General features: G+C 41.1%; 1 protein-coding gene across 1 annotated transcript in view; it reads right to left on the bottom strand.

Annotated features, from left to right (window-relative positions):
• Positions 1-1,656: 1,656 nt before the first annotated feature.
• grm8a (glutamate receptor, metabotropic 8a) overlaps positions 1,657-23,961 on the bottom strand; it is a gene marked incomplete at its 3' end in the record, with an annotated part of 401,396 nt that continues 379,091 nt past the window's right edge. The window contains exons 11-13 of the mRNA XM_080420982.1: positions 8,423-8,563; positions 7,821-7,923; positions 1,657-1,706 (exon numbers count right to left, since the gene is read on the bottom strand). Of these exons, the coding sequence (XP_080277108.1) occupies positions 1,657-1,706; positions 7,821-7,923; positions 8,423-8,563 (294 nt within the window). The remainder of the gene's footprint in view (positions 1,707-7,820; positions 7,924-8,422; positions 8,564-23,961) is intronic.

A 23,961-nucleotide genomic window follows, 5' to 3' on the forward strand; every position in this document is an offset into this window, starting at 1 on the left:
CTTAGATTCCTTTTTTGGTGTTCTTTCCATTTAGTAGGCTACTGTACATTAATTGTTGGATTTATTTATATATCTACAATCCATTCCATTCTACCAACCTTGATTCTACCAAACTGAAAAGCAGCAAGTTGCTGCTAGCTGTGATGCCAGATTTTGCGAGAGAAACAAGCAACCAGGTATATGAAAACAAGCCCAAATCAGTGCGCTTATAATAATCAGACTTGGCAACAGTCCAAGAGTTCGGACCAAACCATTGTGGCGATTATACACAGGGGGGAGACAATACATCCTTCAAAAAGCATTGTTTCTAAATTATATTAGAGTATTTTTTAATTCTTATTTAATCATTTATTATTCCAAATGACTCCTAAATAACTAAGTCCTAAGCAAAAGTAAAGTAAAGTACAGAAGCTTTACTTAAGTACAGTACTTTAATAAATGTACTTTGTTACCGTGGAAAACACTACGCTGGAATCCACAACCTCGTCCGATAGTCTTAGAGGGACATCATACACACATTACACGCCTCCAATATCACCCCAGTGATAATTGAGCCAATTCATACATTTAATGTTCCCTCCAATCATTCGTCCATCCAATCACCACGCACGCACGCACGCACACACACACACACACACACACACACACACACACACACACACACACACACACACACACTCAGAAACAAACGTTGCATCTTCTCCAAAATCACAGCCAAATCTACACATTTGCAAAACATTCCTTTATTATAAATAGATTTATTCATCTGTTTTTCTGTATAAAAAAACCGGCATGCTTCAAACCATGGCATTGTTACAGGTTCACGACTCCCGATAGGTTTACGACCCCAGAGTTACCAAGACATGGGGAGCAAACACACTCATGTCGGGATGCAGACAGGGCAATCCATCAGACAACAGCTGCGACAAGAATGAAAAAAAGTTGTCACGACCACAAAAATACAAGTAGAGAGTTAACGACAAACAGGTTTGAATCTCATCTTAACCTTTTTTCAGTTTTTTTTATATAATTTTCTTTAATAAAGACACCCCCACCCCAACTCAACAACTCCTTTGTTTGTAAATAGAACGTCTACATGGTTTAGTTTAGTTTATTTTTATTTTTTTCACGTTTTTATATTTTTTTCGATTTATTTATGTTGATGCTGTTTTTTCCTGGTCGACTGCAGGCTCCCTGTGACACGTCACACATTCAATTTGCGTCCATTTTTATGATTAGTTTTCTTTTTTTTGTTTAAAATGTTGAAGTTCATGGTTGGACCAATGAGCTGTGAGCGGCAGAAAAAAAAGAAAAAAAAGAAAAGCAGGCACACTGATTGGCTAATTGGTCTGTGTGGTCCCGCCTCTCTCTGTGGCCAAAGGGGGTTTGATGCAGAACAATACAAAATGTCTCATGCTTGGTTGTCAGTAGGAGGAGCCCCCAGCCAGTTGTCCATCACTTCCCATGAGCAATCAGCTGAGATGGGGGCGTGGCTTATTCTATGAGAGGGGAGGGGTGGACCCGCCCTCTTTCCCTTTGACTTCTACAGTCCCCCTTTCCCTCTCTCTCTCTCTCTCTCTCTCTCTCTCTCTCTCTCTCTCTCTCTCTCATCTATCCATCCGTCCATTCCTCTTCTCTCTGTCATCTCAGGTCTTCTCAGATGGCGTGGTTGCTGTAACTGACGTATGTCATCTTAGTTGATGAAGCTACATGGACAGAGAGAGAGATAGAGAGAGAGATAGAGAGAGAGAGAGAGAGAGAGAGAGAGAGAGAGAGAGAGAGAGAGAGAGAGAGAGAGAGAGACCGAAGGTAAAGATGTTAGAGTGAGAAAAAATGGGAGAGAGAAATAAAGCAGAGGGAAGGAGAGAGAGATGGTGGAGAGAGAGTAGAGAGAGACAAAGGGAGACAATCAGTCAAAAACCTTCAAGAGACCGAGAGACAGATCAGACATATTGACATATATCTGACATACGGACATATTGTATGAGAGCAGACGTCTCTATAGACAGACAGAGGCCCTGTACACAGTCAAATCCTCAGTGTTCATCTATCCCAGTGGTTTTCAACCTTTTCCATGCCAAGGACCCCTAAATTGATATACATTTGGCCATATACATTTGGCCATCTGAAAATGTTTTGTGCCAGGGGCCCCCAGAAGCAAAGATTTGAGTTAAAACAGTTTGCTTTAAAAAAAACAAAAACATATATAGCCTATATTCAAAGAAATGCACACATTTTCAAGATTTTTCAAAAATAGCTGATCTACAAGCTCATAACGCGGCACTAAAAGTCAACTCACAGCAGCACGATATATACTATACTATATTCCAAAAATAGCCAATCTAGGAGCTTGTAGATCATGTATTTTTTTTCAAACATAAATCAGGCTTTAGATCTGTACTGCCGTTATCCTCCTCATGTAATGTATTGTAGTCATGTTCGTTCACATTTTCACTGTCTATTACCCTGCCACAAGAGAAGTAGGCAAAATGATAGAAAAATGATTCCTGATTGAAAAAAAAAAGAGAGAAAAGTCAATAATATGAAAAACAGAATTGGAGTGATGCAGCATGAAATAGTTTTTTCCACCCTTCATCATCTTCTTTTTTTTCAATTATGAGAAATGCCCCCTGGCTCAGTATTGACATTTTCCAAAGAAAAACAGCCCCTCTTAGCAAAATGTGGTGTGTTATAAAACTCGCTGACTTTTTCCACCCGTTGTTGTTTTCTTTTTTCTTTTCAGTTTTTTGGGGATGGAGTGGGGGGGGGGGGGTGCTTGTCATTGTTGCATAAAGGAAGTGTCCACGCTAAGCGCCGAACTCGTATTAATTTGCAAACTTTTTCCACAGTGTGCACTACTGGGCCACGATGACTCGGCACTTTTTCACTAATGAGTAAATAAATGAACTGTGACCCAGTTCCTCCTCTGACACAAACAACAAAGTGCTGACTGGCAGGACGGGTGTGTCTGGTGGACTGGAGCCCACCGCCTCGGCCATTATGCACCTGCATGGATGTCCAGGCACGCTCACCTGTACACAACACACATACACACACACTACACACACGCTTTTTCTCAGCGTCAGGTCTGGGGACCACCAGGGGTTCAAATGGACTCTTTTGGGTCTGTAACTCTGAACCCATGGAAAATAAAAAATATGTGTTTGAGTGGCGCGATTACATACAAAGTCAATGCAAAGACTCGACTTGGCAAGTGGCAACACATTTTGCGTATGTGCATTTCAATGTGTTCTGTGTACGGGTCCCTGACACGGAAGCGTCTTTGTGAGAAGAGTAGTGAGGGCAGGCTGACATGGTTCTGAAGCGTTTTTATGTTTGTTTGTTTGTTTGTTTGTTTGTAAGAATGAAAGGTTTTTGTTTTTCGTTTTTATTTTAGTACCTGGCTGATATGGGCACAGGCAGGCTCTTATGATGTGTTTAATGAACCCATTAGTTGGAAAATAGTGCATCATGACATTGAGTGATTGGGTGAAACACATGACGGTGTAAAAACTAATGGATGAGATGGAGAATTCTTTCTTAGGTGTGATTGACCAAAACCACTCAAAACTCAGAAGTAAGTAGCTAAAATTTAATGGAAATGGCATGTAATGGACGAACTGCACTCAACTTGTGTTGTGCTCTTTGATGGTGATGTGTCACTGAAAATGTAGCAATGTAACTTTTGTCATAGCAACCCAGTTACATGGTGAAAAAAGTAGCTGAAATACTTGAAAGCTATTCTGAAAGTAGTGAATCTAGCCACAAGCTATTTGGACATGTAAGCTAACCACACTGGTATATGAGAGATCATTCACCTGTAAGAATGGTACTGGGACAAATTATCCAGTGTTGTATTGCTTTATTTAACATTTAAAAGGGTTAAAAATCAGTTAACTATAAAGCGAGGAGAGAAACCATTCTGAGAAGCCATTTCTGTCTGTTTTGTTTCTTTGCACTAACATTATTATTATACTATATGATATACCATAATATACTATCTTACACTATTATATTTACTATTGTTATTTACCACTCGTATAACCTATGATTGTATCTCCCTCTCTGTCTCCCCCCCCCCCCCCCCCACCTGAGGAAGAAGTTATATGGTTGCTTATATCTAACCTTTATATTATACCATCCCTTAAAATACTTCTACAATACATTTTTGGCGTCACGAACAGGATTCCTAACCCGTTTGGCAGATCCTCCAACAAACAGAGAAGGAGTCCGCAGTGCTGCAAATTAAGGTAAGGCTTGCCCTTCCCTCCTCTCTCTGTTTTGGTTGGAGTCTGTACACGGTATGGAATGATTTATTTAAATTACACTGTCATGATGGAGGAATTCTAAACTTTTCCAAATGTGTATTGATAGAGGAGTCAAACAATAGTCTAAGGAGTAATTGCGTGTTGCTAAATATTGTTTTAAATGTGTGTTGTTGTTTTATAAATGTTCATCGTTTCATGAGTAAGAGAGTATTGTAGTAAGAAGAACACGTTTTGATTTGTTTAAAGGAGGTGTGAATCTATTATATTCTTATAATTTTTTCTAATCATTGTTAAATTTGTTATAGTAATAATAAGCGAGGACCCGGGATCTTGAAAGTATACAAGGTTCACTAAATTCAGGATTGTATCCCTAAGGCTAAATGATACACTTTAGTACAGGTAACAAAAGTGTTAGGACCTGAAAAATATTTAGACTAAAAGTACCCAGTAAGCAGGACAATCAGTGAAGCCTGCGTAAATAGAAAAATTTGATTAAATGCTTGTGAGAAATAGTTCTAGAAAATACCCAAAATGTAAGTGTAGTAAATAGTTTGTTCTACAATACTCCACTGAATTTCATACTTTTAGCAACTTTCATGTCGAATTGATAAAATGCTGCCTTTAATTGTTGTTAAATGGATGTGATTAGACTTATAGCAGAGTGACAAATACAGAGCTATGTTAACATAGGTTAATGACCAGGTAAACTAGTGTATCTATATTTATTCTATATATCTAGAATAACCGCCATACCACGCTCAGCGGTATTCGGTGTAGGGATTGGATGTGAAAAATAGTTGATTGTCATTCTCAATTGTTACTTTTGTTAATGTTCTTGTGACATTACAGATTAAGGAAGGAGAGACAGTGACACGCACACACTCTCATACACACTCACGCACCCACGCTCACTGACTTACACACAGATATTGTCTAGAGCAGAGCAAGATAGAGAGTGAGGAATACAGTTTATCAATTAACAGATAGTTGTTGAGAATATTCTTTCAGTAATTGTTGTCGTTGTTGTTATTGTTAATGTGGCCCCCAGGTTTAAGGTATATTTAGTATATCTTTCAATAGGTACAGTAGAGTATGTGGCTCCCAGGTTTAAGGTAGATTTAGTATATCTTTCAATAGGTAGAGTGAGAGTCTGTGTGGTTCCTTATTGAAGTGTGTACCTACATAGGTTTATGGTAGAGTCTATGTGGTTCCTAATTGAAGTATGTACCTACATAGGTGTGCAGGTTAGATTCTGTGTGACTACCTGAAGCAGGTTAGATCTGTGTGACTACCTGAAAGATTCTGTGTGAATCATTATAGGAAGCAGGTTAGCTTCTGTGTGACTGCCTGAAAGATTCTGTGTGAATCATTATAGTGAAGCAGGTTAGCTTCTGTGTGACTACCTGAAAGATTCTGTGTGAATCATTATGTGAAGCAGGTTTGATTCTGTGTGACTACCTGAAAGATTCTGTGTGAATCATTATAGTGTAAATGTGAGAGTGAATGTGAGGAAATTCTGTGAATGTGAGTGGCTCTGTGTGGATGAAAATGTGTATGTGTTGAAGTAGATAGATGCAGTAATTTTGCCCCACCCAACACGGTCAAGTCCGATGGCCGCCCAACCTAGAGCCATGGGTCTGCCAGACGTTTCTTTCATTGCCACTGTCGCAAAAAGATTGCTTGCGGGGTGCAGGGTGGGACAATGTCGAGTCTCGGCTCTATAGGCCTACGCAAAGTGTCCTGAGACAACTTGTTGTGATTTGGCACTACAATAAAATGGAATTGAATTGAAGGAGTGGGGACCACATTATTAGATAGATACAACACACACGCACGCACGCGCGCGCGCGCACACACACACACACACACACACACACACACACACACACACACACACACACACACACACACACACACACACACACACACACACACACACACACACACACACACACACACACACACACACACAAAACTGCAAGTTGTTTTTCTTGTTCAGAAAGGTCTTTTCAAACCTGTACAATAAACCAACTCTCGCTCCCTCTCAAAAACAAACCAGTGTAGTGGCTGTTTTGCCATGCATAAAACATTTGCAGAGAAATCAATTTATTCTCCATCTGTATTTAAACTCATGTCCTCATTAACATGAAAATAACTCACAGCAAATTGCTTCTTTCACCAAACTTCTCTTGAAAAGGTTTGGAATAGAAGGTTTGCAGTTGTTTCTATAGCATTAGCAAATGGGGTTTTCAGGTGAGGGGCAAAGTCACCCACTTGTTGGTAAATTTAACAAATTAATTACTTGCTGGTCAGTAAGTTAATGATGCATTTTTTTTTGTTGAATTAAGTGTACTCGGATACGGAAGAATCAATCGGGCCCAGTCTGCATCCACCCTCGGAGTTCCTTCAATGTCAGCATCTTTAAAACCTCAAGAGTTCAGTCACACAACTCTTGGATTGAATGAATATATTTATTGAGCATAAATGTATTAAGCATAAATATGTATAAGCATATTTGGCGTCACGGCTCTGTCTCATTTCATTCATTCCCTGTGGGCATGAATTATAATAAATGATTTGCCAACTAGCTTATACAGGGACTGGAATGACATAGACCCCCATAATAAGGGAATCATAGAAACAGAGCCCACAGGTGGATGCTGGGGTGGTGGTGCTCTTCATAGAGCAGAGCACAAAGCAGCATAGCAGAGCAGCAGCAAGAAGAATGAGCTGTGAGCAGGGAGGTTTAATCCATTAAGACCAGGAACGCATCTGTGTCATGTTTAGATTTCTTTGGGCTATTCAAAAATAGCAGATCTTCAAGCTCATAGCGCAGCACCGAGTGCCGCCCTATGAGCTTGTAGATCTGATTTTTTTTTTTTAAATCATGAAAATGTCTACAAATCTTTGAATATATATATTTTAAAGCAAACATGTGTAACTCAAATCTTTGCTTCTGGGGGATTCTACTTAATGTCTTCTAAATAAACAGTTTTTTGAAAAAACCTATGTTGGTATAATATCAGTGGTTCTCAAACTTTTTCATGTCAAGGGCCCCTCAAAATTATACGTATTTGGCCGTGGATCTCAAAATATTTTGTTCCAGGGACCCCCAGAAGCAAAGAATGGAGTTAAAACAGTTCACTTTTAAAAATAATATATATTCTAAGATTTGCACAAATATTCACAATTTTTCAAAAATAGCAGATCTACAAAGCTCATAGCGCGGCACTCGGTGCCGCGCTATGAGCTTGTATCTGTTTTTGTATCTTGTATCTATTTTTGAATAGCCAAAGTATAGATGCGTTCCCGGTTTGAACGGGTTAACCGGCCCCAATCAGATGGAGTGAGCGTGTGACTGATCAGCTGATCAGGAATTGGTGCTCCTTTGAGTCGCGACGTGAAGCCTAGCTCCGCAGGCTTCACATCGTTTAAATTAACATCAGGATTTGACAGTGTGTGTGTGTGTGTGTATGTATTTATATATTTATGTTACACTATGCAGTACTTTATATGTGTACTTAGAAAAAATCGGAGTGTTCTCTTACTCACTGTTGGTCTCCATGCTTTCACACAGTTCTGTCTTCACCTCTCCGTTGGGCCGGTCGCCTCCTTTCTGCAGTTTACCAGTCATGGTGGCCGCTGTCACGATGGCCTTCACGACAAAACACACACGTCACATTTCACCCCCACACCAGCCTGATCTCACAGAACACGGTGAAATAGCACGGATTGACAATTCCGAAATAGACGACTAAAACCAGAAAAGCCGTGCATAGGAGCCGCAAATCCCACGGTGAAATAACATGATTTACGATTCTGTAACTATCGGTATATAACTCGGACGGCGCTGTGTAGGCTCAAGCGAACGTCGCAACGTTCGTTACGGCAACCCGCTCGCTTTAGCTCGCTCAGTGGTGCCTCACGTGGCTCCAGTTCGCTTGAGTCTGCGCGCCTTCGATATGGTCCAAAAAGTAAATGGAGGGGATTCGCGGCTCCTATGCGCGGCTTTTCGGGCTTTCTAGTCGTCTATGTACGGAATGTATCTGCCTTCAGTCTCCCCGTCCTCCCTAAACCTTGATGATACGAAAAATAAACAGTTTTCAACATAAAAAAAACATTCAAAACTGGCTGCTGGAGTTGCACGGTTATACCTTGAAGCTGCGTTTGCGCTTGGGAACGTTTTGCTCCGGGTGCAGGAGGATGACGTAGACTTTAGGCATGTAGAGCATCCCCAGAGACACCGAGGCCGACAGACTCAGAGAGATGGTCAGAGTGGTGGTCTGGATGTACATCTAGAGGGGGGAGGGAGGGAGAGAGAGAGAGAGAGAGAGAGAGAGAGAGAGAGAGAGAGAGAGAGAGAGAGAGAGAGAGAGAGAGAGAGAGAGAGAGAGAGAGAGAGAGAGAGAGAGAGAGAGAGAGACCTTTAACCAAGCCTTTACACTCAAACAGACATCAGAACAGTCCTCATTCAAGAGAGAACACACACAAAATATGCTTTTAACACCCACCATTAAATTAAAACCACATTCATGTAATTTATAACAACTTAGAGAGAGAGAGAGAGAGAGAAAGAGAGAGAGAGAGAGAGAGAGAGAGAGAGAGAGAGAGAGAGAGAGAGAGAGAGAGAGAGAGAGAGAGAGAGAGAGAGAGAGAGAGGTAAAGATGAGTGATAAGAAATGGGAGAGAGAAATAAAGCAGAGAGAGGGATGGGAGAGAGAGTAGAGAGAGACAACGGGAGAAAATCAATCAAAAACCTTCAAGAGACAGAGAGAGACAGATCAGACACACTGACATTATTGTATGTCAGCAGACGTCTCTATAGACAAACAGACAGACAGAGGCCCTGTCCACAGTCAAATTGTACACTAGTCAGAGTGAGTACACTCAGGATTTTAAATTTGTATAGCGTCCTCCATGTTAAATGTCAACTCACAGCAGCAGAGAGAGAGAGAGAGAGAGAGAGAGAGAGAGAGAGAGAGAGAGAGAGAGAGTTAGCTGTAGTCTAGAGCAATTTGACATTTGCCCGGCAAACTAGGCCCCAAACTAGTGAAAATAGCAAATCTACAAGCTCACAACGCGTCGCTTCGCGGCGTGTTGCCAGCTTGCAGATCTACTATTTTCACTACTTCTTCAAAGTTTTTTTATTTTTATTTATTTATGGAAATAATTAGATTTTATTAATTAAATACTTTAGATTTTTTTTGGAACTGTTATAATGAAAAAACTTTGTTTTAACCTTTAGAAATATGTTTTAATACATGTTTTTAATGTAGGATATTTACTCGCGACCCATAAACTTGGTCCGCGCGACCCAATCATGGGTCCTGGCCCGCTGTTTGTGAAACGGTGGTCTAAGCACTATGTGTACAGACACTGTCTGTACACGTATACTGTACAGACAGTGAGAGAGAGAGAGCCAGCACCAAACCAGTGCTAATTTAGCATTCAGACGTGTGACTGTCAGGATACTGGACACCGAGGCGAGAGAAGAAGTAGAAGTAGACTGAAAGGAAGAGTGAAGGCTACCTCTCAGTCTGTCTTTCAAAGCGGGGGGGGGGGGGGGGGGTTAGGTACAGAGAGAGAGAGAGAGAGAGGGGGGGGGGTTCTGTGAGAGTCAGAGGAGAGAGAGGAGAGTGAGGGCAATTAAAATAAAGAGAGAGGAGAGTGAGGGCAATTAAAATAAAGAAGGAGAGAGAGAGCAGTGGCGGAAGAAGTACTCGGATATTTTAAGTAAAAGTAGCAATACCGCAATATAAAAAATATTCTGTTACAAGTAAAAAAAGGCCTGCGTTCAAAATGTTACTTGAGTAAAAGTGCAAAAGTATTGGCATCGAAATATACTTAAAGTACCAAAAGTAAAAGTACTAATGTTTGAAATTAGCAGATCTACAAGCTCACAACGCGTCGCGATGTGACACGTTGTGAGCTTGTAGATCGACTATTTTCAAATAGCCTATGTATGAAATAGGGCTAAAGTGGTTAATGTATGTTCTATAATATAGTAATTTATATCTGCAAAGTAACAAGTAACGCAAATTTTCAAATAATTGTAGTGGAGTAAAAGTACAATATTTGCCTCTAGTAGTGGAGTAGAGGTAAAAGTATTGCAAATTGGAAATACTTTCCACCACTGACAGAGAGAGGTAGGGAGAGGCACAATAGAAGGATGGCAAGTGATGGAGCAAGAGTGAGAGCAATCAAGAGAGAGAGAGAGAGAGAGAGAGTATACCCTGACCAAACTGTACACTGTCAACCCAGGTTGAGGCAGTGATGAAGACTATGGCCTGACAAGGAACAGAGGAGGGCTGTCAGACAGGAGAGGAAGGCTGGACCATTAACTGCCCACTTACACTGGACCTGCCAGAGTCTCCCTGCAGAGACGGACCAGACATGACAACGCTAGGCTACTGATTGGCTTGTCAGTGTCGGCCCATAATAGTCCCCTGTAATGTTTTTCTCCGAGCCAGGTTCCTCTTTATTTAAATGCCGTGTCCATGACCCTGGGTATCGACAGCCCTGACAAAGTGCTCCATGTTTCCGCGTGGTGTTAAACAGAGAGGCCCCGATTTATGCCAAATGCTTCTACATTATGGGCTAATTACTGTCAGTGGACAGAGGATTTAAATGTTATTTCGACGGCCGCGACAGACTGGCTGGGTTCCACTGTTTTTCCCTCTGCTTGCTGTATGGACTCGCCAACAGAGAGACACAGAAAGAGCTTTTCCCCCTCAGGCTACCAGAGCCCGGAACAAATATGTCTGATTTATACTTGGTTGCGTTGCGAGCTTGTAGGTCGGCTGTTTCTGGTGCGGGTCATCCGAGTATAACTCAGATATAAGACTCACTACAGGAGACACAGAAAGAGCTTATAGGCCAGTGGTTCTCAACCAGTGGTCCGGGGATCACCAGTGGTCCTTGGGGGGGTACCAGGGGGTCTCCAGCAAAATTAGTTAACATAGCGTCACAATCAGTTTACCCGTTTAACTTTGGCTATTAAAAAATAGCAGATATATTTAGAAAAATCTTGAAAATGTGTGCATATCTTTGAATATATATATATACTTTTTATATTAAAGTGATCATTTTTAACTCAATCTTTGCTTCTAGGGGTCCTTGGGTCAAAACATTTTCAGATGGGGGTCCGCGGCCAAATGTATATCAATTTAGGGGTCCTTGGCATGAAAAAGGTTGAAAACCACTGGCTTAGGCAATGGTCCAAATAACTGATTTATAGTTGGTTGCGTGCCGTACCGGTTGCGTTGTGAGCTTGTAGATCGGCTGTTTCTGGTGCGCGTCATCTGAGTATAACTCTGACTTAAGACTCACTACAGAGAGACACAGAAATAGTTGTTTTCCCCTCAGGCTATCAGAGCACTGAACAATGACCGGAACCGCCAGGCCAAATGTCTTCATTTCTGTAAATACTCTTTTGCTCACAACAGAGCACACATGTTGTTGTTCTTTTTGCTCAAATCGCCGGCACACTTACTTTGCACTACTGCTGCTTTATAGTGGCTACAGCTAAAAAATGTACATTTTATTATACCATGTTTTTTACATCTTGTTTTGTTTTCTATACTGCAGTCTGTGGAGCATTTCACCCCAATTTGTCCCAATGTTTCTGTCATGGAAATTTATAAAGAAGTAAACACTCTAAAGAACAAACCAATGTATACAGATATTGCTTTTTAAGTTTCCCGCAGTCTGTGACTCCACCCTGCTTTTTAAGACTGGCTGGCACCTGTACTTAAGTAATGCAAACAATGTGTATTGAGACTGTCTGTTCTCACCGTCTTCTCGTGTCATGTGTTAATGAAGAAGGTGTCAAATTTGACTATGAAAGTACCTTGAAGAAATTGGGTTACACCCCACCCTGAAGGGGTGGAGACTGGGTGAAGCCTATTTAAGTATGTGCTGCCCATTGCTTTGATTGAGTCAGCTAGTATGTCCCATTGATGACGTGTAGGTTGGCTCCACTGTATTATAATACCTTTAAACTCTCTCATACTTTGGAAATTTAATTCTTGTCTGTCTCATCATTATTGTGTTATGAGTGCTGAAAACAGATTCTGCTTTCACATTTGGAAGTCCTACGCCGACGATTTTTGGACTGGGTTTGCTGCTGTCGGTGTTTGGCAGTACAGTGGAGGGGTGTCCTGTCCTGCTTTGGAGGCCCAACCAGTCTTTCGCTGTTCAGCCAATCACCGCAGTAAGTGTCTTGTTAGTGGGGAATCTGTTTGGGTGTACTAGTGGGAGACATTGTTTCAGTTTTGAAGTATTAGTGATGAATTGTGATCACCATAGGCTTTTTGATGGTCTATATGTAGGGAGACTGAAAAGTCTCGCCTTCATGCGCATGACACAGATTAGAGGGACTTTGCTTGATTTTTTGAATACAGCCTTGAGGATACAATATATGAAAAAATGGAGGCTGTGGACGTGTTTTAATCTTTTAAATTTGTATTCTTGGTGGAATGTTTTTTAGTGTTGCCGATTAACGTCAGTCGGAGAAACGCAGTAATCATAAGCCGACACACTCAAACCGTTAGGAGGTCATGTTTAGTAAGGTTGTGTAAATGCGTTCAGTGACTCTTTTAGTTTTTGCATGTATTGGTATAGAAGTTATTCAATCAATCAATCAAACGGTCGCCGGCTGTCTGTTCAGGGGGACTTTTGTCCGGCCTGCGGGTCCGGTTGTACAGAGTTACAACAAAGTTAGCACAGAATGAATGGTCTGTATAAGTGTGTGTGTGTCTGTGCGAGTGTTGTTTATTGTAATGTTGTGTGTACAAGAACAGCACAATTACCTTTTGATCAAGGTTAAGGTTCCGCATCTGTAAGTACATGGATTTTTTTAAAGGCCTGTCGGGACGGACCGAGGCCTCGAGAAAACCGCTATTCTGCTGTCTTGAAAAGGAGGGGTACTGAGTAGCTTAAAATTCAAAGTGAGTATTGAATCCTTTTGTTATGGTAGCCTGTTAAATAGTTAACAGGAGATAGATAAATTGTTTTAGATAGATAGGAAAATTAAATATTATATAATAATAGTAGGTAGGAATTTCTATTCTTCAACTGAAAAAGTCAAAAGCCACGGGTGATAGACTGCTAATGGCTCAATTGGAATTCTATGCTCCAGATAATGGTGGTCCGGCTGATGTGACCACATTAGATGAGTGGTTATGTTGGAACTGTCATCAGCCTGGTCATTTTGCGAGAGAATGCGACGTTGACGCCTTGTAAGCCATTTTAAGAGTTTTTGCTCTCTGAGGGACGCCTCACGAGCAAAGATTGACCGTACTAAATTGAGATGTTTTTCCTTGTCTTAATATCTTGCTTAAAGTGTTCTTCTCCAGGTTTTGAACATAAGGAAAAGGTTATGTATATATGATGTGTTGATTGTTTTATAATGTCCCCAGTTTCCTTTAGGGTTGCAGAATTTAATGCGTGGGAGGCTGACTGTTATTTTGATGTGAATTCATATTGCTATGTTATGAGTGTTTATCTTGTGTCCTTCTGTGACTAACAACTAATTACTAATATTACTAATTCCTAAACTATTGGCATGCGCGTCGGAAAGTATTGTGTTGTAATTTCTTTGGTACGAGGAAGAGTGAAACTTTCTGGGCGTCCAAGCTGTGGGGGTAAGTATGTTTTTTGATTGTTTTAATTGTTTATTCTGATTTGAAGTATCCTAGTGCTTTTCCTACTGAATAATTGAGCATAAGGACTGTGTAAACATATGACATGGTTTCTGTGTGTGCTTATATTTATATTGAATGATGCTAATTCATGTCATGTTTTATTCTGTTTCTCTTTAAGATGTTTTTGTAGTAAATGATTGCTTCTCTCTTAGTGACACAGACACAGGACTGCAGGACCACATCACTAAATAGCAATATTAATTTAATGAATTGTATGGTAATTGGTAACTAGTATTGGTTTGAGAATGGATTTCTAAACGTGAAGTAAGATTAGTTTACTATAGCCAGTGGAGTGCCTCTAAATAAATTCCATACATGTGGTTTAGTTAGGGTATGTTAAATAATGTTATTGTGAGTGTTTATTCGCAGGTCCACTTTTGAACGGCAGTGGAACTGTTCTGAGAGAGGAGGAATTGGAGATGATGACAACGTGCTAAATATCTCTACGGCTTGTGTGGTATTGAGTATCGTGGTTTGCTATAACACAGTGATATGTTTTTTTCGTATGCTATACTATTTGAAAAGATTTCATCTAACCCTATATATCCCTGTGTGTAATAGATTTTGGCTGAATGTTGAAATTATGCCCGGCTCTGGCTCTGAATGGGAGTTTCTAGAATTCTGTGATTTTGCATGTATGAACCCTTGTAAAGATGAGATTATTTATACATCTTGTGTTTCTTTTACAGAAATGGAGTGTGTGCCTTGAGGGACAAGGAAGCGCTCTGAAACGCTGAATCCTGAAGGTTTGGGAGGAACGGAGTTCTGGATTGGGATGAGATGATCGGTTGGCTGATGCCAGGTGGAGTGGACGCAGATGCTATGAGGTCTTTGAGCTGACGGGGGGCTACAAGCTTAGCTTGTATCAACCTGGAGTGTCGTTTTTGACCGAATGGGCCTGTGGGACACTGCGACGTGAGAGACTGGACGATTTTGGATGGAGGCTTTCCTGAGCTGAAGATTTTCTGTTTTTCATGTCAAAATGTTTTTGAGGAAGTTCTCCTGCGCACAGGAGCGCATGACATTTGGTTGTTAAATGCTGTTATTAAATGTATCCAGTCATTTTTATGAAGTCGCCCTGGAGGAATGATAAAAAGGGGGCTGCAGCTGAATTTTCCTAGTGCAAGAAAAAGAAACTGTAGGTTTTTCGCATCTGCCTGGATGACGTTTACTGTTCACATTATGCATTTTTTTGTTTTCTGTCTCGCAATCTCAAGAGTTCTTTAAATGTTTAAATCAGGGAATGTCATGGAAATTTATAAAGAAGTAAACACTCTAAAGAACAAACCAATGTATACAGATATTGCTTTTTAAGTTTCCCCCAGTCTGTGACTCCACCCTGCTTTTTAAGACTGGCTGGCACCTGTACTTAAGTAATGCAAACAATGTGTATTGAGACTGTCTGTTCTCACCGTCTTCTCGTGTCATGTGTTAATGAAGAAGGTGTCAAATTTGACTATGAAAGTACCTTGAAGAAATTGGGTTACACCCCACCCTGAAGGGGTGGAGACTGGGTGAAGCCTATTTAAGTATGTGCTGCCCATTGCTTTGATTGAGTCAGCTAGTATGTCCCATTGATGACGTGTAGGTTGGCTCCACTGTATTATAATACCTTTAAACTCTCTCATACTTTGGAAATGTAATTCTTGTCTGTCTCATCATTATTGTGTTATGAGTGCTCCAAACAGATTCTGCTTTCACATTTCTTTAATGCCTTCCTTAAAGCCCACTTTCTTCTGGTGGGTAGAGATGGTAATCAGATAGTAAGAAACCTGTTCGCCTCCCAGAGGAACAGGTTTAGCTGTTAGCTGTAACCCCTGGTTGCAGCTAACAATCTGTTTTTCAGCAAAGCTGAAAACTTTCCACTTGAGGGTTTTACAGGGGAAATTTACAGACAATTGTCCCACACTTCATGTGGGACAAAAATGATACATTTACGGGACTGCTCCGCAATTTTATCTCTGAAATGCCTTTTGAAAGGTACAGTAGTATGTTAAAACAAAATTCCATACCAAATGTGTAATGGCATTGATTGAGCACAGGTGGTGAGACAGACAGTGTGGGGGAGAGAGTTGTTAAGAGTGACGATCGTAGTTGAACGAAGATGTGAACGACTTAAGTATGCATTGTTAAAGGAGGATCTGTTTTCAGCTACCCAAAGCAGTAACCATGCAGTGGGAAATCAGCTTGGGATGGGCACATTATAAAATGTAATTAAATAAATATCATTTTTGTGAGGCAGGTCGTCGCGGACCCCCAGCGAATGCTTCGCAGACCCCTTGGGGGTCCGTGGACCCGGTGTGTGGCAACCCGGTCATTTACGACCCAACGTGGAATTTTTAGCACCCAAAACCATGAGAAGTTTATGTTTAAGCTGTTTGAGCTAAGTGTGTAGCCGCAGTGGCTAGAGATGATCCCATAGCTTGCAGGGCTGTCACCATGGTGACAGATCCCATAGCCTGAACTCTGAATCTCCGGTGTTTACACAGAAAGGTTAATAAACAGCTTACATTTTGGGAAAGTAATAAACAGGTGTCATGGTTGTCTGCATATGCTAACGGTCAATGCCTGTGTGCAAGTTCAGATAAATTGCTCAAACCACTGAGGAGAACCTATGGAACAGACAGGTTATGAGTGAGTAAGTGACTGACTGACAGACAGAGGTTTCCTTATTATATAGTAGGATAATAATAATAATATATCGCAAGAAACAAACTGTTTTCAAATAGGCAACAGTATGACAATGTTAGCACTTAATTACCACATTATTGTCAAGTTAGAGCTGTCCACTGTGTCAAAAAGTATAAACATCAATGTCTGCAGTTCATCAGACTGACAGCTCTGGGATTTGGAGCTGTTTGGCAAATATATAAACTGGATGACAAACAGTGGGACTTTATTGTCAGCTCAAGTGTTTTTTATGTATTATGGATCATAAGTGTCAACTTATAATAGAATAAACTAGAATACAATTATCAATGAAATAGACAATTTATGTATTATTAAATATAGACAAACATTACAATACAGTACACATACACACATATCCAACGTGCGCACGTGTGCACACACACACACACACACACACACACACACACACACACACACACACACACACACACACACACACACACACACACACACACACACACACACACACACACACACACACACACTCTTGCCTGAGAGATGTTTTGCTCACAGTGAAGCAGTGAAGTGTGACCAGATGAGAGCCAAGAGTGAAATATCACTGAAGAGCAACTGGTGCCAGATGGTCAGTCACGCTTCACAGACACACATGCATGTAAACACACACCCACACACACACACACGCACACACACACGCACACGCACACGCACACACACACACACACACACACACACACACACACACACACACACACATACACACACACACACACACACACACACACACACACACACACACACACACACACACACACACACACACACACACACACACACACACACCAGCTTACACAAGTGCCCAGACCACACACACATTTAAATACACACACCAGCACAAACATGAACACACATGGCTACGCTGCACTGGGAGAACAGCCATGCAAACACAGATGAGCTGGAGACACACTCATCACCATTTCCTGTAATGAACTCTAGTGAAACACAAGCCAGAAGCTGGCTTGGCTTTGGTGGAGGGGAGGCGTGTGCGTGTGGGCGGGCGTGTGTGCGCGCGCGCGTGTGTGTGTGTGTGTGTGTGTGTGTTACCATACTTGTTAGGGCCATAATGTCCCCACAAGTATATTAGGATTTGAAGAATTGACATTGCTATAATCATTTTCCTGGTCCTCACAAGATAAATGGTTGTTTTTTGGTTTTAACCATTTAAACCCCAGCATCCGTATCGACAAGCTTGTCAATCGGCTATTTTCTGCAAAAGCTTTCCCCACCATAACAGAAAACAGAAAAGACACTAGAATTGAGCCTCGAGGGACTCCGCTCAATCATATGGGGTTTAAGTGGTTAAAAAGATCTGGGGAGTTATGCTTACAATCAGTGTTGGAAAAAGTACTCACATGTTTTACTTGAGTAAAAGTATCAATACTGTAATGTAGAAATACTCTGTTACAAGTAAAAGTAAGTATTACAAATTAGCTTGAGTGAAAGTACAAAAGTATTGGTATCAAAATGTACTTAAAGTAACAAAAGCAAAACGTTTTCAAATGTATAATAATCTTTTGACAATAGCAGATCTACAAGCTCACAATGCGTCTCATCGCGACGCATTGTGAGCTTGTAGATCGGCTATTTTCAAATTGCCGAAGTGTATATAGGGTTGAAGTGGTTAATGTATGTTTTGTAATAATAATCAAAATCTACAAAGTAATTAGTAAGTAATGTTTTATGTTTTCAAAAAATTGTAGTGGAGTAAAAGTACATATCTGTCTCTGAGATGTAGTGGAGTGGAAGTAAAAGTATTGAAAATTGGAAATACTCCAGTAAAGTAAAAGTACCTCAAATGTTTACTTAAGTCCAGAACTTGAGTATGTGTACTCAGTCACTTTACACCACTGCTTACAATAAGTAAATGACTTAGGGTGGGGTTAAGAATTAAGCAATATTACACAAGAGGGTGTGCTTTGCCGTCATTATTGGCACGCCAGTGATGCGGTCAGGAACGAGGCGGAGCCGAGTTCCGCAAGCATCACTGAAGTGCCAATAATGTAGGTAAAGCACACCCTCGAGTGTAATATTGCGATTATACAACAGTTACCAACAAAACACATCCAAATGTATTCATATTGTGGGGCAATTCATAATAAAAATGTTTCGCTATTATCCGTTTTCCCTGTAAAGAGAAGAGTTTATTTGACTGAGACATTAAATAGTCCCTGTAGCAGCGCTCTGAGGGACGTCTCATCAACACAGCTGATTCCAGTAGGCTATATGCTCCGTGTCACGTGGCCAAAATAACTGATCTACAAGCTGACAACGCGTCGCGATGGCGACGCATTGTGAACTTGTAGATTGGCTATTTTCGCAGTGCGATACCTTCGTACGATCTAACCATTGATCAACCGTTAAGTCCACCAAATAAGTCAAAATTAACAACATAGTCCATTTTGCATAGCTGTTTGTTCTCCGGTGGCGGCGGTGGGTCAGGCTACTGTCTGTTTGTTTTACTACCGTGGGACAGCGTGACGTCACAGCACAGCTGTGCCATATATGGTCTAATCAGGTGCGGACTGCAGTGCGGAGTGATTTATTAATGTGATTAGGCCCGTGCTATCATGCTGGTTTGAAGCACGGCTAGATAGCTATTTCAACCAATCAGATTGCTTGCTCGGAACTACCTGTTGTATAATTGTACTTAGTTGCATGTTGGTGCCGTGCACCGAAAATATAGCCTGGCTCCACCCCCTGAATTGTTTGCCTCGCATTCAGGGTCTGGTGACGCTGTCGAAGGCGGGTGTTTCTCGGTTGAAAATCTGTACGATGAATCGGGATCGGGATAATCCAGTATGAACCAATCGCCAAAGAGTCTTTGAAAAAAAAACTTTGGCCACGCCCCCATCTCAGAAATCGGCTGCATTAAGAGGGCTTTCAGACTGAATAATGGAGTGAAACGAAATGAAAATTCAGGCTGAGTGTCAGGCTACCGAAAATAGGCAAAATCTAAAGATCACAACGCGTCACAGTGGTGAAACTCGTTGTGAGCTTGTAGATCGAGTTTGGAGAGAGAGAGAGAGAGAGTTACAAAAGGCGACAGAAGGGGAATAGATTTTATTATTGTTCGGTGTTGATATGCACCCCGCAGACAATGACAATATTGCTTCTCTCTTCACAAACATTCACACCAATAAAACAAAAGAAGTGAAGTGAATTGATACAGTCCAGCAGACAGTGGTGTCATCACACAGACTAATATATGGATCTATAGCAGCCTGGATCAGTGGAGGGACAAAGAGAGAGACAGACAGAGAGAGAGAGAGAGAGAGAGAGAGAGAGAGAGAGAGAGAGAGAGAGAGAGAGAGAGAGAGAGAGAGAGAGAGAGAGAGAGAGAGAGAGAGAGAGAGAGAGAGAGAGAGAAAGAAGGGGAGGGGAGGGGAAGATAATGAAAGCAGGGAATGATGGAGTTGGCGAGGAAAGCAGAACAAGGGAGAGAAATATGGAGAGGTAAATAGAAAGGGAACGAGAAAGATGGAATCAGAGAGGAGAGAGAGAGAGAGAAGGATGAGAATGAGATGAGATTAACAGATGAGGCAGAGGCAGAAAGACACACACACACACACACACATTTTTCACAAACGGCATCCACCTGCCACCTGTACTGACAGCACAACAGTAAGAGTTTTAAGCCAGGCAATCAGACATCGTTGTGTGTGTGTGTGTGTGTGTGTGTGTGTGTGTGTGTGTGTGTGTGTGTGTGTGTGTGTGTGTGCGTGTGCGTGTGCGTGTGCGTGTGCGTGTGCGTGTGCATTTGTGTGTGTGTGTCTGTGTGAGTGCGCGCGCCCGTGGTGTGCAATCAGCCTCAGACAGTGTTGCGGCAACAGAGCTGATACACAATAACAACTTGTCACTTTTTTTTATCAACATCTATTTCTATTAACATTCACACAACACTGACTATGTCCAACTGCAAGTGTGTCAGCTCTGCTAAACGGCACAAAATGGAGCCCAAATGTCCACCTCTGGCCGCCGGCTTAACAACCTGCCTGTGTGATAAACTGTTCACCTACAATGACAAGCAACCCGCCAGCCAAACAGAAATGAACATGAACCAAACAGTCATTCAAATCAATGAACACTATGATCTGTATCTATGCACCAGGCCACAGAGTTAGCTGGGAGTCCCTGCTGTTTACTTAACACAGCTGTGTGTCTGAGGACGCTGGCCTGTTAATCCATTAAGACCGGGAATGCATCTATGTGTCATTTTAGATTTCTTTGGCTATTCAAGCTTGTAGATCTGCTTGTAGATTTTTTGAAAAATCGTGAAAATGTGTGCAAATCTTTGAATATATATATATTTTAAACCAAATATTTGTAACTTAAATCTTTGCTTCTGGGGGGTCCCTGGAACAACATATTTAGAGATGGGGGTCCGCGGCAAAATACAGATCATTTTGGGGGCCCTTGATATGAAAGAGTTTGAGAACCACTGATTATAGCAACATACGTTTGAAAAAAAATTGGGAGACATTTGTAAAATCTCCATAAGTAAAGATTTAAGTTACAAATGTTACAAAAATATATATTCAAAGATTTGCTATATTTTTCATGATTTTTCAATTAATAGCAGATCTACTTGTATATCTGCTATTTTTAGATAATGGTTAGATATTGGTTAAAGTGGTTGAAATCTAAAATGACAGATGCTTTCCCGGTCTTATGGGTTAATTGAGTGTTTGTGCGTGCGTGTGTGCATGTGTGCAGCGGACAGCATACCCAACAGAGCCATGTATTCAACAGAATGCAATTAGAGGAACCAATTTTGAATATTGTTCCACCCTTTGTCCATCCATTTAGTCATACGGATGCCCTGTCCATAACAAACACAATACTTGCAAGTTTACTAGTCGGGTGATCGATTTCACAGTGTTTTGTAACAAACACAGTTTCAACGGTAGCCTACACGGTTCTATGTTCCCTGGGTTCTATGTTCCCTGGGTTCTATGTTCCCCGCTTACCTAACCCTAACCCTAACCCTAAACCGAAGCCGAAGCCTAACCCTAACCCGAAACCTAAGGTAAGTGGGGAACATAGAACCTGGGGAACATAGGGATGACCCCCTTTTGGTGAATGGTGTAAATTAAAATAATGGTCATGACCACCTAAATAAAAGATTATCAAACAGTAAAAAAAGAGTTATGACTCGACTTAAATTCAAAATTTCTGTATCAAATATGAATGAATATCCTAAACGATGCAGTGATTTGCTTATTTTTGAAACAAAGTTCTTATATGACGTGATCTAAGATTCCCCTATGGGGATTTCAACACGGATAGCGCCCTCTAGAGGCAGTGACATCAGACTTCGGTGCTCTATAACAGTGGTTCTCAAAGTGGGGTCCTGGGACTCTCAGGGTTCTTTAAGGGGGGTCTAAATTGACCCTTACAAGTCTGTAACTCTGACCCTTACGGGACCATTTGGTTCCATTTGTATACTGTCAGAGTTAAGGGGGGTCCTTTAAATCTTGTTTGAGAACCACTGCTCTATAAGGACACTCCAGGTACAGTATGTTTCATAGTCTCTGCATTTCACTCACTGCTCCTCGCCTAACACTCTCTTTTTTTCCTCTTTCTCTCTCTCTGATTTAGCCTCTCTTACATCATCTCTCTTTCTCTCTTATTCATGTGTGTCTGTTTTTAAACCCCCCCCCTCTCCCCCCTGTCTCTCTCTCTTCTCTCTCTCTCTCTCTCTCTCTCTCTCTCTCTCTCTCTCTCTCTCTCTGACATCTCAATACCCTTTTGACCCGTTTTTTCTAAAGAAATGAAACAAAGCAACTTTAACCACTTTGAATGTACTGTCTCTATTTTGAGCGTGTCATACTGTAGGCCAAACCGTTTTAAAACGTTGCAGAGACAAATGACTGCGGTCTGAATGACCCCGTTTTAGAGCGGTTGACACTGGTTGATTGAGGGAAATGTTTTGGGACGTATCAAATGTCACGGTCATTACTATGACTTCTGTGTTTATCTGTCCCTAACTGTTATGTCTGGGTTGATGCGACATGGCAAAAGGTGTTGCTGTGGAAACGTCGTCACGGTCTCAGCTTATTATTACAAAACATACATAACCCACTTCAGCCCTATACATTTCGGCCATTTGAAAATAGCCGATCTACAAGCTCACAATGCGTCGCTGTGAGCTTGTAGATCTGCTATTTTCAAAATATTTGTATACATTTTAGTGCTTTTAGTACTTTAAGTACATTTTGATACCAATACTTTTGTACTTTTACTCAAGTAATATTAGAATTCTTCAGACTTTTACTTGTAACAGAGTATTTCTACATGGCAGTATTGATACGTTTACTTAAGTAAAAGGGTTTAGTACTTTTTCCCAACACTGCCAGTTTTAACCCCTTGAACCCCGGCATCCATATTCTGGGGGGAACATTTGCCAAAAAATAGCCGATCTACAAGCTCACAGCGACACGTTGTGAGCTTGTCGGTTTTGTAGTTACTTTCAGAGAAAGATTTCCCCACAATAAGGATACTGGGGTTTGAGTGGTTAAGACTAGAGGGTTTAAGTGGTTAGAATGTTGCAAACCACAGTTTGGGGAATTCTGGTGCAAGTGGTTGCAAGTTTTAACTCGGCAAATCTTTGGTCTGAACTGGGCTTTTTAGAGAATAACTGAAAGCTTCTTCATGTCTGTGTACGCGTGCATGTGAGTGCACGTGTGGGTGTCCGTGTGTCCATGTCCGTGTGTCTATAATTGTGTAAATACACCGTGTGTGTCAGAAAAGTGTCTCCAAGTTGGAGTGTTGTAGTTACTGTAATTGGAATGGAATATTGTGAAATGCGTGCGTGTTGGTCTATCTTCCCCCTCCATATCCCTGCTATATTCTCTGCTGGGTCTCTTTCCCTCTATCGTTCTGAAAGGTGGTCTCTCTCTCTCTTCTTCTAGCTCTTCCTCCGCTCTCCCCTCAGACACTATCACTATCATTGTCAGCTCATTATCTCCTGACTCCAACTGAGCAACAAGCAGCAGCCACACACATGCACACACTCTCTCTCTCTCTCGCATATTTTTTTGTATGCTTGCTACATGCTACATTCTTTTAAAAATACTTAGTCATTCAAAAATGCATACTTTCAGAAATACATAATTATTAAAAAGTACCATTGACAAAGTACATAATATTTTTTTATATCAATGCATTGCTGTGTTACAAAGGTTTTCCAGAATTAGATATATAGAATTCAATATCGTGAAAATAACAGATCAACAAGCTTGTAGCTCGGCTATATCACTATATTTGAAATATGGTCAAGT

The sequence above is a fragment of the Gymnoscopelus braueri genome (assembly GCF_963280865.1).
Source record: "Gymnoscopelus braueri genome assembly, chromosome: 23".
Classification (NCBI taxonomy): Eukaryota; Metazoa; Chordata; class Actinopteri; order Myctophiformes; family Myctophidae; genus Gymnoscopelus; species Gymnoscopelus braueri.